The sequence below is a fragment of the Sprattus sprattus genome (genome assembly GCF_963457725.1).
Source record: "Sprattus sprattus genome assembly, chromosome: 16".
NCBI lineage: Eukaryota > Metazoa > Chordata > Actinopteri > Clupeiformes > Clupeidae > Sprattus > Sprattus sprattus.
Window position 1 is genome coordinate 12,375,452 of NC_137914.1, and position 13,648 is coordinate 12,389,099.

The following is a 13,648-nucleotide window of genomic DNA, read 5'->3' on the forward strand; positions in this document are numbered from 1 at the left end:
AAGCAGCGAGTCACCGTTTCACCAGCCATCGGCAGTGGGTCCATAGTGGCCTCTTTGAGAGAGGAGCGCGGCTTCCAGAGAGGCAGTGAAGGACATGTGACACACAGAGAGCACCCATCCAATCCCCCCCCCCCCCCCCCTCCCCCCCTTCTACTAATGCGGACCTGATGCCTGACAGCTGGAGCCAATCCATCAGGACGGAACAAAAACAGTCAGTGTGGAATCGCAGCTGAAACACTGTTTACACTCTGGGGTGCGTGCAAACATGTGAACACACACATCTCTCCCCAGGGGGATGGAGGTACGCAGGGGCAACACATGGCATACACACTCCCATGACTTACTAGTGGATAGGGGGCCATTCGGGTCAGGTGTGCTACCGTCCTCCGCTCCACTGGGAAGGTCTGTGGGGGGGGGGGGAAACACAGTGGAGGTCATAACCACAACATCGCCATTATCTACGGTACCTATCCATCATCTATTCCTAGTATGAACCCTGCTCTTCATGTCCCACAAGCACACTCTAACCGTGTCCTAGTAGGCTAGCCATAACTAAGAGATTAGTCCCAGTTCTAATCCCCTATGTGATCCTAGCCCCTGTCTTAACTGTCTTAACTTTTTTTTATGAGCCACAGTTATCACAACTATCCCGATTCTTGGCCCTGTTCTTTTTTTAACCCTTTTCTCCTGAACACTTGACCATGAGCAATCCGGATCATGAACATGTAACAGAACAGTCTTGCTGATGCTATCACTATTTGTTGATCTGTCTGCTGTCTGACTGTTAATCCTGCACGTCCAAGTCACTCCAGGAGTGAACCTCACCCCCTGATCCATCAGCAGCAAAGTCCTCGTCATCGTCCAGGTACTGCCGTGTCTGCCGGACCCTGTGGCCAGCCTCCAGGTCCTCTGGGACAGGCACCTCTCCCCACACCTTCGAGCTCCATGCCACCTACGCACAGAGAGATATGCATACATGTTAAAACCCAGAAAAATGCCAACAAGCTTTGCGTCCTCTGAACCTTATGGGAGACTTCACAAAGGTAAAAACTGACAACGAATCTGTCATGGCTTGGGAGAGAGCTGGGTAGAAGCATGGATTAAATATGATTACACTCTGGTTTATGGCTCTGAATAAGAGGGGAGAACCAGAACTGAGCTTAGACCACAAACAATAACGCTTTTATTTCAAGTTCTCTGTGATCCAACAGTGAGGACATTCATCTGTAGAGTTTTGTGAAGACGGAGGAACACTGACTTCTCTGTGTGGCTCAGGGCCTCCTGACACAGCCTGCAGGGAAGCCAGCGAACACCTCTAAATACAATCACATCGCAGTTGTGCTGACTAACATTTCTCGCAACTCAAGTCATGTTAGACAATTCAGCAGTTTTATGCTCACTGTTATGTCACTGAAGATTTATGAATATGATCATTAAAAGAGAAGAGAGAGAGAGAGAGTGGCAGGAGTGTGTGTGGTCCTAATAACTGGATAGCTGGGCAATGCTCTCACTCTCATTGCTTTCTCTCTCCCCCTCTCTCTTCCTCTCTGTGTCCCTCTTACTGTCTCTCGGGACTCTGTGAGACAGTGCCTGTCAAAGGTGGGTCAGGCCTCAGGCGAAGCATGTCTTGTCTTTACAGCCTGAAGGCACTCAGGAAGTATTTTATCATGGAAACATCGCGTCACCTCTGCAAACAACTGACTCCATAAACACAACACACACATGCACATGCACATCACTCACACACACACACACACACACACACACACACACACACAGAGAGCCTGACAACAGCCTTCCACACTACATTGGTCTTGTTTCCTGTCCTATCAATCAGAGCAGCAAAGCAGCCCCTCAACACCCACACGATTTCTCACACAAAGGATAACATACACAAAGGACATGCATGCATACAATCACATATGACCTATACTCCTCTGTAATAACAGTGTGTGTACGTGTGTGCATGTTGGTGTATGTGTGGGTGTGAGTTTGCCTCTCTGTTTGAGTTTGTATGTGTGTGTGTGTGTGTATGTGTGTGAATGAGTGTGTGTGTGTGAAACTGTCTGTTTTGGTGTGTGGGTACTTAACAGTATGAGGGTGAGTCCCATCCATCCAAGTCCCTGTGTTTTGCTTATCTTTGCTTAGAGCACAAATCATTTAATCACTCCGATCATCTTAACCTCTCTTGTGTGGATCACTGAGGTTACGGTTGGGCAGGGCTGGCACCAAACTGGCATTAGACTGCCATGAAAAACACTTGCAAAAAAGTTTAGGTCTAAGGTATGGCGCACAATATGACCTGTCAAGGTTGAGGCTGGCCTGAGATGCTGTAGCAGGAACGAGGCTGGCCCAAAGGCTGTGTAGAGCTTGTATTGCTTTGCCCAGCCTGGGACTGGCACTACTTGTGCCCAGACTAAGCCTAGCAACTAGGCTAGCGAACGCTAACCAAACGTGCCTCAGTGAAGATGGCACCAGGGGCTTTGCATGGGACCGGACCCGGGGGCAATCATCGCGGCCGTGCCCATCCAAGGGCTCTGATCCCTGGGTGTGTTTGTGAGGCAGGCTGGCACGATGCCCCACGTTGCATTTTCCTTCGCCACGGCTCGCCAGCTCTCATTTCCAGCATCTCCATCAGCAGCAGGCTCCCATTTAAAGGGCTCCGGAGCCGTAAGAACTTGATCTCCCAGCCAAATCCCCGCTGCTCTGCCTGCGCGGCCTACAACAACAGTCCCGGGCCTTTTTCGAAAGGAAAATGCTGACGGGCAGAATCCTTTGAAGCAGCGAGCTGGTGTGCTCATCTCCTGGTGCACAGCCCATAGCGTCACACTGCACTCGGGCCGTCCTGATACACTGCCCCAGCCTAGCTTTTAAGTCCAGGTCACAATGGCTCTTTCACAAGGGCTCCATTTTACGTGACTCAAGGAAGAGCCTGCCTGTTGAGCAGTGACACTGTAACTTTACTACCATTACTAGACATTCTTCCGTGACGAAACCGTTCCTGACACTAAGGGGAGACCAGACTAAAAACCAGTTGGATTGAGATGAACATGCCCAGACGGCAGGAGCTGTCCACCCTGCTGCTTTTTCAACTCTACCTCCATCTCCTTCTCCTCCTTCTATATGGTTAAAGGAAAGACCAATAAACCCAGTGAGGGCAACTGCAAACCAAGAAATGGTATCCCAAAGACTATAGGGGATGAAAAAAAAACTATATATGTGAGGATGGAAGGCATCACTTAGAGAGAGCAGAAACTAGAGATTCAGAGATGTGCAGCTACCTGTGAAAGAGCCGGTCGATGGCAAAGAGAGAGGCGTGCAGTTACAGGCCCAGGGGGAGAGAAAGGAGACAGCTACTCTGGCTTTATGGAATTCTTATTCTTGTTCTTCTTCTAATAGGAAAACCTATAAGAAGTTACTGATTTGTACAAAGATGAAAAGCAGCTAACCAGAAAACTTTTTAAACATTTAAAAGCTCCAAGAGGAAATGTCCTCCTGCCAGGATAAGCCAAAGAAGGAGAGAGTGCACTGGATGTCTTTTTTGGAGCTTGCCACAAATCCAGAGAGGAGCAGCTTGATCATACTTTGTGGCCTCTATGCTACAAGAGCACCAACTTGCCAACTGTGGACTCAAAGCAGACTAGAAAGTACAACAAGAACAGGTACGCCCCCATGGCGTCCGCAACTGCCTGTGTGCGTCCGCAAACAAGTATAATCGAGGCCTTAGGCTCACAGAGTCATGGGCAGCAGTTCTAACTAAGGGACATAATTAGAGGGCTAAAAGTGTGAAGTGTTCACTACCAACTGCACAAGGGATAGCTGACAGAAGACAGTTCTGGGACAGTTATACTCTTTTCAAGAGTGTCCAAGAGCCTTACTGCTAAGGCACCATGGTGGGAGGAGAATAGAGGCCAGGAGCAGCGCAAAATAACACAGACCCAGAGTGGAGAAGCCACAGGATAACCGGGACAGTTCCAGACCCAGGAGGTTTTTATAGACTCAGAAGAGGGCAGGAATGTGTGGCAGAATGCATTGCCTTCGGGAACTAAAGTACGCACTTGGCTTGACCCCTCGTTGCAGCTTCAGGCAGTTAAGACTTGTCCACTTTTGAAGGTATGTCTGCTGTTGAGATAGGAGCAATTCTTCAGCCATTCTCCACAAACACAATCACACACACACCTCTTGCATATGCAAAAACACAAGCGCATACACACACACACACACACACACACATTTTCCTGGTCACTCTCTCCACCCCACCCCACCCCACCCCAACCAGCCTACAAAGGCTTTCGGCTCACACCTTGTCAAAGCAGATAGGCACATGCACACACACATTTGCCACATTCCAGGGCTGTGGAATCTGTGTGTTTACTTTCCTATGGCGGGTTTTCACAACGCCTGCTGCCTGCCTTGTAACCATTCACAGGCACACAGGGACCAAGGACCCCTGGGTTCTCAGACAGAGCTCTGCCGGCTAGCTGTCTATCCATCAGTGAATTCAATGAGCATCCAGCATGAAGAAAAACAACACCTCTCTTTCACTCTCCCTTTCTGCTCATAAACTCAGTTTTTTAGTTTCTCAACAGCTTTATGTGTTGGTATCCTTAATAAAAGAAACCAGTCTCCTGAAATACAATAAGCATCTGTGTTAGCATCCATGCTAATACAGTCTACCTTTTAATAGCACTATTCAACCGAGCAAGCAAACTTGCTAATTCAAGGTATTTACTAGCGCACACCCTGTCTGAGTTAACTGCTTTACCAATACAAGCTACCCTCAAGGCACATCTTAATGGTCAACTTACTACCGGTCAAATAATGTTACAAGAAATCTAAGCCAAGCTTGAACTTTTTACGAGGAACTCTTTGAGAGACCAAACAGGAAAATCGGGAGCCCCTTTTATGGCCTATGCCTCTAGCTCTCCCTCCCTTTTTCTTCCCCTCTCTCTTTCCCTCTAGCTCTTCCTCTCTCTTTCACTCTCTCTCCCTCTCTTTCTCTTTCTCTCAAACGCACATGGCCTGCACTGCCTGGCACAAGCACCAAGCCACTTAGGGATGGAGTGGACTCAGGAGAAACGGAGACTTGCACAAAGAGCACACACACACACACACACACACACACGCACACACACACACACACACACACACACACACACACACACACACACACACATACACACACACACACACACACACACACACACACACACACACACACACACCCCCTCTAGCTTGCTCATGTTTGTGTGAACACACACACACACACACAAAGCTGTTGTGGAGCTGCGAGGCTTGTCAGCCTCTCAGGAACAGTGCGAGGGCATGTACAGGCAAAGAGGGTGCTGACAGGCACTGAGGAGACGTGAGCGACAGAGAACTCAGCCTTTTCCGCACCTCACACACACACACACACACACACACACACATCCTGTTATCCTATGGCCCTTGTCAGCTGTAGGTTGGTTTTGTTAGTACGTGTATGTGTGTTTAACCTCTGGGGAAGGCTTTCTGTGGGATAGTGACTGACAGTGGTGCAACCCTCCTCATCCCTGGAGAGAATCTGCCCTCAGAGAAGAGGTGTGACTGCAAAAGTTGCAAATGGTGGAAATCCTGACGCTTCTGCAAGACTGGGAAGGGTGACGCATGGAAAAATGCTCCATTGCACTGCGTTGCCACCCTGGCCAATGGGAGTACTCATCCATGGAATCACACACACACACACACACACACACGCATACACACACACACACACGCACAAGCGTGCACATGCACACAAACAGTACCCATCCTGTCCACTAAGAGTATTTCTTACCACACTGACCACTATAAAAACACAAACCTTATAACCCTGACCACTAGAAATGCCCACACACACACAAACACACATCCTTTCCGTCACCCTCATCACTAGGGTGTGTTACCACTTAGACAACTGGAAACACACATTACCACTCTGACCACCTGGCATACACACATCCATACAGTTTTCCAACTAATCTAGTGAGGGTGCTTCACACAACCCCCCAAGATTAGGAAAACAGGAAGGAACCCTCAAACAAACAAGACAAGCATTCTCACATACAAACACCTTGGCCCTCACACTCCAACCAAAGGCAAAACCCATCACAACCCATGCCACCCACACTCCATACACACACTGAACAATAACAACACTCTCCCCTCCACACACACACAACACACACACACACACACACACACACACACACACACACACACACACACACACACACACACACACACATATTTTCACATGTAGAGCAGTATTTACCTCCACAAAACCCTTGTCAGGTTCTTGTCACAGGTTAATTGTTTGGCTATGTGATTAAGTGCTTGGCTCAGGGTGTCAGTGCTTATCCACTGGCATACTTTTCTGTATATTTAAAGCTCAGTGCATTTTGGCAGGGCGACACAAGGGCGAGACAGACATTTTTGCTGTGAAACTGGACCTGGGGAAACCAACCTGAAGCCAACCACACAACACACACACACACACACACACACACACACACACACACACACACACACACACACACACGCACATTCATACTGGCAATGGGGGGTCATTTCCAATGTTGATGACACAGGAATCACAAGACCACGTGAATGTTCGTGCCCCCCTATGTATTTCCCACACACTCCATAAACAAGCATTCTGTGAGTGGGCAACAGAAAGGGAGCATGAAGTATAAGCATGTGTGCTTAAGTGTGTATCTGTGGGTATGTGTACTTGTTTGTGTGTTTAAGCATTTGATTCTACATGTGTTTTATGAATGTGTGTATGTGTGTATCTGTGTGTGTGTGTGTGTGTATCTGTGTGTGTGTGTGTGTGTGTGTGTGTGTGTGTGTGTGTGTGTGTGTGTGTGTGTGTGTGTGTGTGTGTACTGACTGATCCTCTGTGCCTTCCTGTGGGGCCCAGATGACCACCCCCTCCCCTCCATTATCACCCCAGTAGGGCCCTCACACCTCTGGACCACCTGGGCTCGACACTAACCTCCCCCCCACCCCCCGACCACCACACACACTGTCCAAACACACAAATCACACACACAAATGCAACATGTGGGCCAGAGTTTCAGAGTCACAAGACACCCTCAGTAGCCCAGCAGTAGTTCAGTGCAAAAGACCTCACCAGTCTGAAAGGCACCTTACTCCTACAATTACCCAGGAAGGCATTATTCATAATGAGGTATATCACAAATGTGTTGTTTGCGCTGCTTTGAAACAGAATAAAGTTGATTGAAATATAAACTTAAGTTCATTATCATAACTTTGTTCTGTTTTCATGGATTAAGTGTACTAAAATATCACCAATTAAATTTCCTTGTGTCATCCCGAATGAATACACCTTGACTTTAATAGCATTCTAATCCCATACTTCTGTCATAACATCAGGAGTAAAATAGTAACATCTGCTCATAAACTCAGTGTCACCCACTATCCATTGCCTCCACACTCCACTGAGGGGAACACAGGGTCATTCTGTGGCCCACGGCCGTAGTCTTTGCTACTGGAGAACACACAACACCTCCTGTGTACATCTGCTACATGTGGCTCAGGAAATTACACTCAATCACCTTCAGTCACCAACTGTCAGTCATTTCAGCTGAGTCGTTCAGGAAACACACCCTCAGATATGAGCTATCAGAATCGATATCACCTTCATTACTTTGTCAGATTGAATGAACATAAACAGGACAGGCTTCTAGCATGTGACTATTAATAGCTGCTTCCGGTAACCAGACGCGGGGTGCCTTGCTCTGCCCCAGAGGAGAGGGAGCGCTTCCCTAGTGGCTCTGTAACCCATCTCACGTTCCCCAGACAACAGCTGCAGCGCTGGGTATTTATACCGCCTCCAGGAGGACCTGAGGAAGGCCTGAGGAGCACCGCCGAGTAGAGCCGCTACCTAACACCCTCTTCCCTCCAGCCGGAGCCAGGAGCTGGAGCCGGCTCAGTTGGAGATCCAGAGTGGAGAAACTTTCTCCCGCACCCCCCCGACACACACCAAACAAACATGCTCTCACTTTCACCCAAGCTCATACACACACACACACTTATAAATGAGAAATTTTACATATAAACAATTGCATATACAACTACTCATACTCAACTACAACATATGCCAGCTTGGCACAGATTTCTATATACATAGCTGGGCTCGAGGCGGTCCCAGTTCAGATTGTTTACCCTTTTACCCAGTTGGGTGGTGTGTGATATGTCATGGTGGTGTGTTGTGGTGGGGTGGGGGCGTGGTTTGGAATCGGGTGGTTCTGCTGGGCTGTGACAGGAAAATCAATTAAAATCACTCTCATAGCTCTGATGTCATCCTCCCAGGCAGGCTTTCTGTCCTGAGGCCTGTCCTGATTGACAAGGGATAAACAGAGCAGCAGTGGGGTCTTAAAAGAGGCTTTGCAGGGGCCTCTCTTCCATAGAGGCATGCAGAGATCTTGGTTCTTGCTGCAGGGTGCTTTGTCATGGAGCACAGTTGGACCTCCACTAAGGGAAAAAAGGTGCACCATCTCCAGACAGAACAATACCCCTTCAGGACCACTGCGCTTATTCAATCCCCTGAGGCCTGCTGTGGAAACACTGCTGTTTGTTTTTACCCAGAGCTATGAAAAGAAGAAAGTATGAAGGTATGAGGTCTTCACATGACCATTCGGGAACAAAAGATGACTTTGAGTATGTCCCATGAATCCCTTGGTTTCTCACACCCCAAGCATTCCAGCACATCTTCTAACTGTATGAACAGCCCACTGTGGGTCCAATTAAGGGAGGCACACAAAGGAAGGGAGTAGCCATGGTACCGAACTGGAACGGCTTCCAGTGACACTCCATTGCGGCATCTTTTGGATTCTCTAACGGAATGCTGCACTGGGATGCAACGCCCTGGCATACAGGCACAGCGCCGCCCTGGCGTGGTGCCTCTGGCCTCTTGAGCTTGCCATGGCAAAGCCCATTTGCTCCAATCTGGCCCCTCGTAATTCAATTACAGCAGTGAGCTGGAGCTTTCAAAAGAACAACCGGCCATCAGGGTCCAAAAATAGCCGCTGGCTTCTCCCTCTGACAGAACTATGACTCAAGAGAAGGCAAAAGAGAAAAAATTAAGAAAAAAAAAACTTGTGGGGAAAGCTGGACGAAACGAAATGCCCGCTGATTGCGTTAGCGGCAAACTGAACTAACACATCTGTAAGGAATAATCAGATTATTTGCGAGTGTTTTCTTGTGTGGAATCCTCAACCACTTGTGAGCACACATTCTTGGTGATCACTTTAATAGCCACATGACAACTGCAGGCTGTGTGCACGTAGCCATGGCCACGTGAGCCGCGTCCATGCTAACAGCACTTCGTGTCCCGGGCAGGAAGATTCAAAGAGAAGGGCCTGATTTCATTTCAGATGTCTGATGCGGGCCTGAGCAGGCAGAGAAAAAAGGTCAAACAGGGCTGCCTGTCTGTGTGTGCGTGTGTTTGAGAAAGAGAAACATAGTTCCTGTAAAGTCCAGCTGATATTATTGAATTGAGGTGAGTGCAGAGCACAAGGGTGTTGGCATGAGAAGACCAAGCAGCTGTCCGTCTCTCCAAAGCTCCTGATAAAGCAGAGACAGAACTACTAACAGTGAGAGAAAGCCAGTAACTATGGGTCATAGTCTGTGTTTACTATATGCATGAGTGTGTGTATGTGTAAGCAAATATGTATGTAATATATGTATACATTATAAGTGTGACTGTATAACTGTGTGTGTGTGTGAGTGTAGCTGTTGGTGTGTGTACATAATTGTATGTGAATGTGTGTGTGTGTGTGTGTGTGTGCACCAGTGATGTGTGACTGTCAGGTCTAAACTGCTTCCCCTCTCTCTGGTCTCCCAAATGTAATTAAACGGGTCAGACACATGCATCACATGCTATTTTAAACCTCCCTCATTGCATTATCTCAGCATGGCTTGACCATCAGGGTTACTGTGCAGGAAGGAACCGTGACAGGTGCACTGGCCTGCAACAAGTCCTCTCCTCTCATCTGGACACACAGCTGCGCACAGCTCCATCACATGAGAAAGTGCACGGTTCTCATACTCCACCAACCCTGTATCAGTCTTGTCTATTCTGACGCAATTCTGCATTTTTTTTTGTCAAGATCAAGAGAGCGTAATCAAGTTAATTACCGATTTCAACGGCCTACGAGTTCAGAAAGGATCGTCTTCATCTGCCTGGCTCTGCCCGCCTAACGCTCCCTGATCAGTTTTTGCTGGGATCATAGTCTGGAAACCCTCTTTGCAAGATCAATCGCTGGGCCATTTTTAAGGGCCTCAATTGTTAAGTGTGAAAAACACTGAAGTGAAGCATTTGTTCACTTTTTTCAGAATTTGGTTATATTTGGTTACATTCATAGCATGAGGTGATCATATTCTTGCCATATAGTTGTCCAATCACAATGTCACATGTTTTACATTCAGAAAAACTATGAATGAAGTCATTGTGTGACTGTACTGCATGCTTGGCTTTTTTTTCTTCCCCATCTCCTTTCCAGTGTCACCTGTCTAGACCTGCTGTGAGTTTGGGGGGTCTGTATGTATATACCTTGTCTCCTTGTGCAAAAGCATGTCTTTTCATCTTTTCTTTACAGCAGTGTCTTCAAGCAGGTCTAGTTCACAACCATTAATAACTCTTTGTCTGATAAGTTTGTCCTGGCTGAACTTCCATTGTCACAAATTAGGACATAGGTTAACCTCATGCAGGCAGGAAGCAAGGAAATCTAATGACGTGTTTCTTCTCACTGTTAGACATGCTGAACGTCTGGCTTACTCAGGAGATTGAGTGAGTGCCCAGTATGAAGGGAAAGAGTTTTTTTCCTCCAATTGTCTGTTCTTGTTCCTGCCATTAATCTGCCACGCCAGCCCTTTACCAATTCCCCTGCACTATTCCTGTCATATTTGCCAATATGAGTATACCAATTCATAAGAGATCAACAGTTTCGCAACTGTACTAACCCCGTAGTCTATCTCCACACAATGTCGCCTCTGCCAACTATATGCCATGTCCCTGTTTTCTTTCATACAAACACATGCTAGTAAAACGCGCCCTCCCAATGCATGTGTCTCTCCATATCCGCTCGGTTCTCTAAACATGTTCTCTACTCTGTCTCTCCTCCTCCTGTGCGCTGTGTGTTCTGTTTTTTGCCGCTGCCAGCTTTGTGGCTTCTGTACAGAATCTTGCCAAGAAGAAATCTATTACCCCGACACCAGACTGTGCTGGCACAGCGTGTGGCCCCCAACCCCCTCTCATACACATTACACATTACACGCTAACATACACACACTACACATTGACCACACAATGACAAGCAAACACACTCACATATATCCATATGCCAGTCAAAGTGAGCGCAAACATAAAATGAAAATTGGACAGTGGAAGATGAAAGATTTATTTGCTATTTCCTGGTAGCTTTTTGGTCTCTGAGGGCTACGGAGTATGCCAGATGTTGGCATAGGCCTATCATTTGGTGATTCGAAATAGTTTGCTTCCATTGGCGCAAGAATGGATTTTGTTTATTTAATTTATTTCCTACGAATTCTGCATATGTAAGGGGGGGATTGTCGGTGGATTTGTGGATATATGAGTGTGGGGGAGAGTGATTGAGAGAAAGGGAAGGAAGGAGAGGGGGGGCGCGTTTCTGGCCTTGCTGTGTGGTAGTTCCAGCCACAAACTGGATAGAGTGGAGAGGGGACGGGGAACAGTTAGTCTAAACTCAGGTAGACAGGAGTCCAGGTGGTGGAGAAGGAAACGGGGTGGAAAGCTGGGATGAAAATGTCAAAATGTTACCGTATCATTTTTGTCATATACAGCCGGACCTGTACACTTACCCACCAGTAAAACAAGTTCCCTTTAGCAGCCAGGCTCTTGTCCTATCCTATGTTTACAGATGTTTATCTTATGATAGAAATCCCCTCATGATTCATTTGAGATGTAAACTGTAAATGAAAGCTGGAACATGGGAAAGGGTATTATCCTCGACGTCTAAATAATGACGATGACCAACACAAGCAAGAGGTGCCAGGAACTCATTGGTACTTAGCCAAAGTACACCCCTGGCCAGACGAGATAGGCTGAGAGGTTCTCCTAAGAACATTGTTTTACCGCACCCTTAATTCATTTCGTACAGCAGACATGCGCATTTGAATTCTGCATGGGCCCCTTGGACAGGGTAGGTGCCTCCAGTGTGGTTCTGAGCGCATTGAGCTGAGGTGAAGCGAACAGCCACCCCTTAATAACCCTTGGTCACGTGCATGTTCTTCACCTAATGCCCCTTTGGACTTTACAGGAGGTATGAGTCAGAACACTTGAACCATATGCAGTCACAAGTGTGGAGGTCCACTTCCACAGCTAACCGCTAACAACTTCACACACCGTAAACTGCAGGGGTAACAATGGGGTTATTTTTTTACTTTGACATTCACAAACTTCAGATGGGCTTAAAAGGAAAGGAAAGGCACAGCTCAGTGATTTTGTACTATGCATGTACTATGATGAATTGATTAACCTTTTTTCCACACAAAACACTGACAATACAGAGAATACTTTCTTATTTACAGTTACTGCTGGAGGTTTTGTCCATTTATCCCTCAACACCAAATGCGCCTTCCCAGACAAACCAAGTTCACTGCCACGTAGTCTAGCTTTCCTCTACAAGCGACCCTTGACTTTAGCCTAGCACTCACAGGTTGAGACAGACGTGAGGAGAAAGAATCAGACAGGTCAAGTCAAACAAACATGGAGTCACTTTGTGATCTCAATGTTGGCGCTGGAGGCCCTGTTCAACCTCGACCTGACAACCATCGCCCGATTCATCACCTCCTTCTTCTCTATCTGCATCTCCACCCCGCTGACAGAGGCCTATTGTTCTGGTGACTGATTGGCGGGGAGTCGCACGAGGCAGAACCCCGCCTGTTTGATCAGGCGCGCCGGCCCCTTCTCTCACTCAGACTTCCTTCCCCTGCATGCTCAAAATAAACCAGCACATTAACCTGCTGAAGAACAATGGGCTCATATAAACATGGGCCTCAGGTAAGACAAACATGAGAGCTCCTCGCACAACTGCCAGACAGGAAATCAAAACCTCCAGGATGGGGCAAGAGGATCTGGGGGCCGTAAGTCACCTGCGGATCGCGTTCCAGATCAAAGCAGAGCAAGCTTTTGTCTTCCCCTGCATGCTCCATATCTGGTCAGGATTTTTTTTTACCCCCGAAGCATTTCATGTTCAGCACTGAACCAAAGGAGCAGTTATCATTGCGCTATCATCATTCACATGCCACTACGGTCCAACCCCCAGCCAACGCCAACACCTGAAAGCAAGCAGATAACTATAACCTGTTGTATGCGCAGCACCTGAGGCTTACTTCAGATCAATCGTCATCTGCTCATCTGCACAGACATTTCTCATGTCGCTGGGGTTCTCCATGAGGCCTAATTAAAAGGTAGCTCAGGCAGGCCTGGCCTCCTCCTCCTCCTCCTACTCCTCCGGTCTCACAGCTGTTAGGCAGGGCCTCATCCAACTGTACTGTGGGGCAGCGGGCCAAACCTGCCTTCTCATCGGCAGCAGATGTGTCTCTTGCCCAGGACTAATTATAG

The 13,648-nt window shown here is 47.6% G+C and overlaps 1 protein-coding gene across 16 annotated transcripts in view; it reads right to left on the minus strand.

Annotated features, from left to right (window-relative positions):
• hspg2 (heparan sulfate proteoglycan 2) overlaps positions 1-13,648 on the minus strand; it is a gene marked incomplete at its 3' end in the record, with an annotated part of 88,453 nt that overhangs the window by 64,518 nt on the left and 10,287 nt on the right. For all 16 annotated transcript variants that reach the window (XM_080853947.1, XM_080853951.1, XM_080853954.1 and 13 more), the window contains 2 exons: positions 826-952; positions 345-404 (listed from right to left, as the gene is read on the minus strand). In XM_080853947.1, the coding sequence (XP_080710073.1) occupies positions 345-404; positions 826-952 (187 nt within the window). The remainder of the gene's footprint in view (positions 1-344; positions 405-825; positions 953-13,648) is intronic.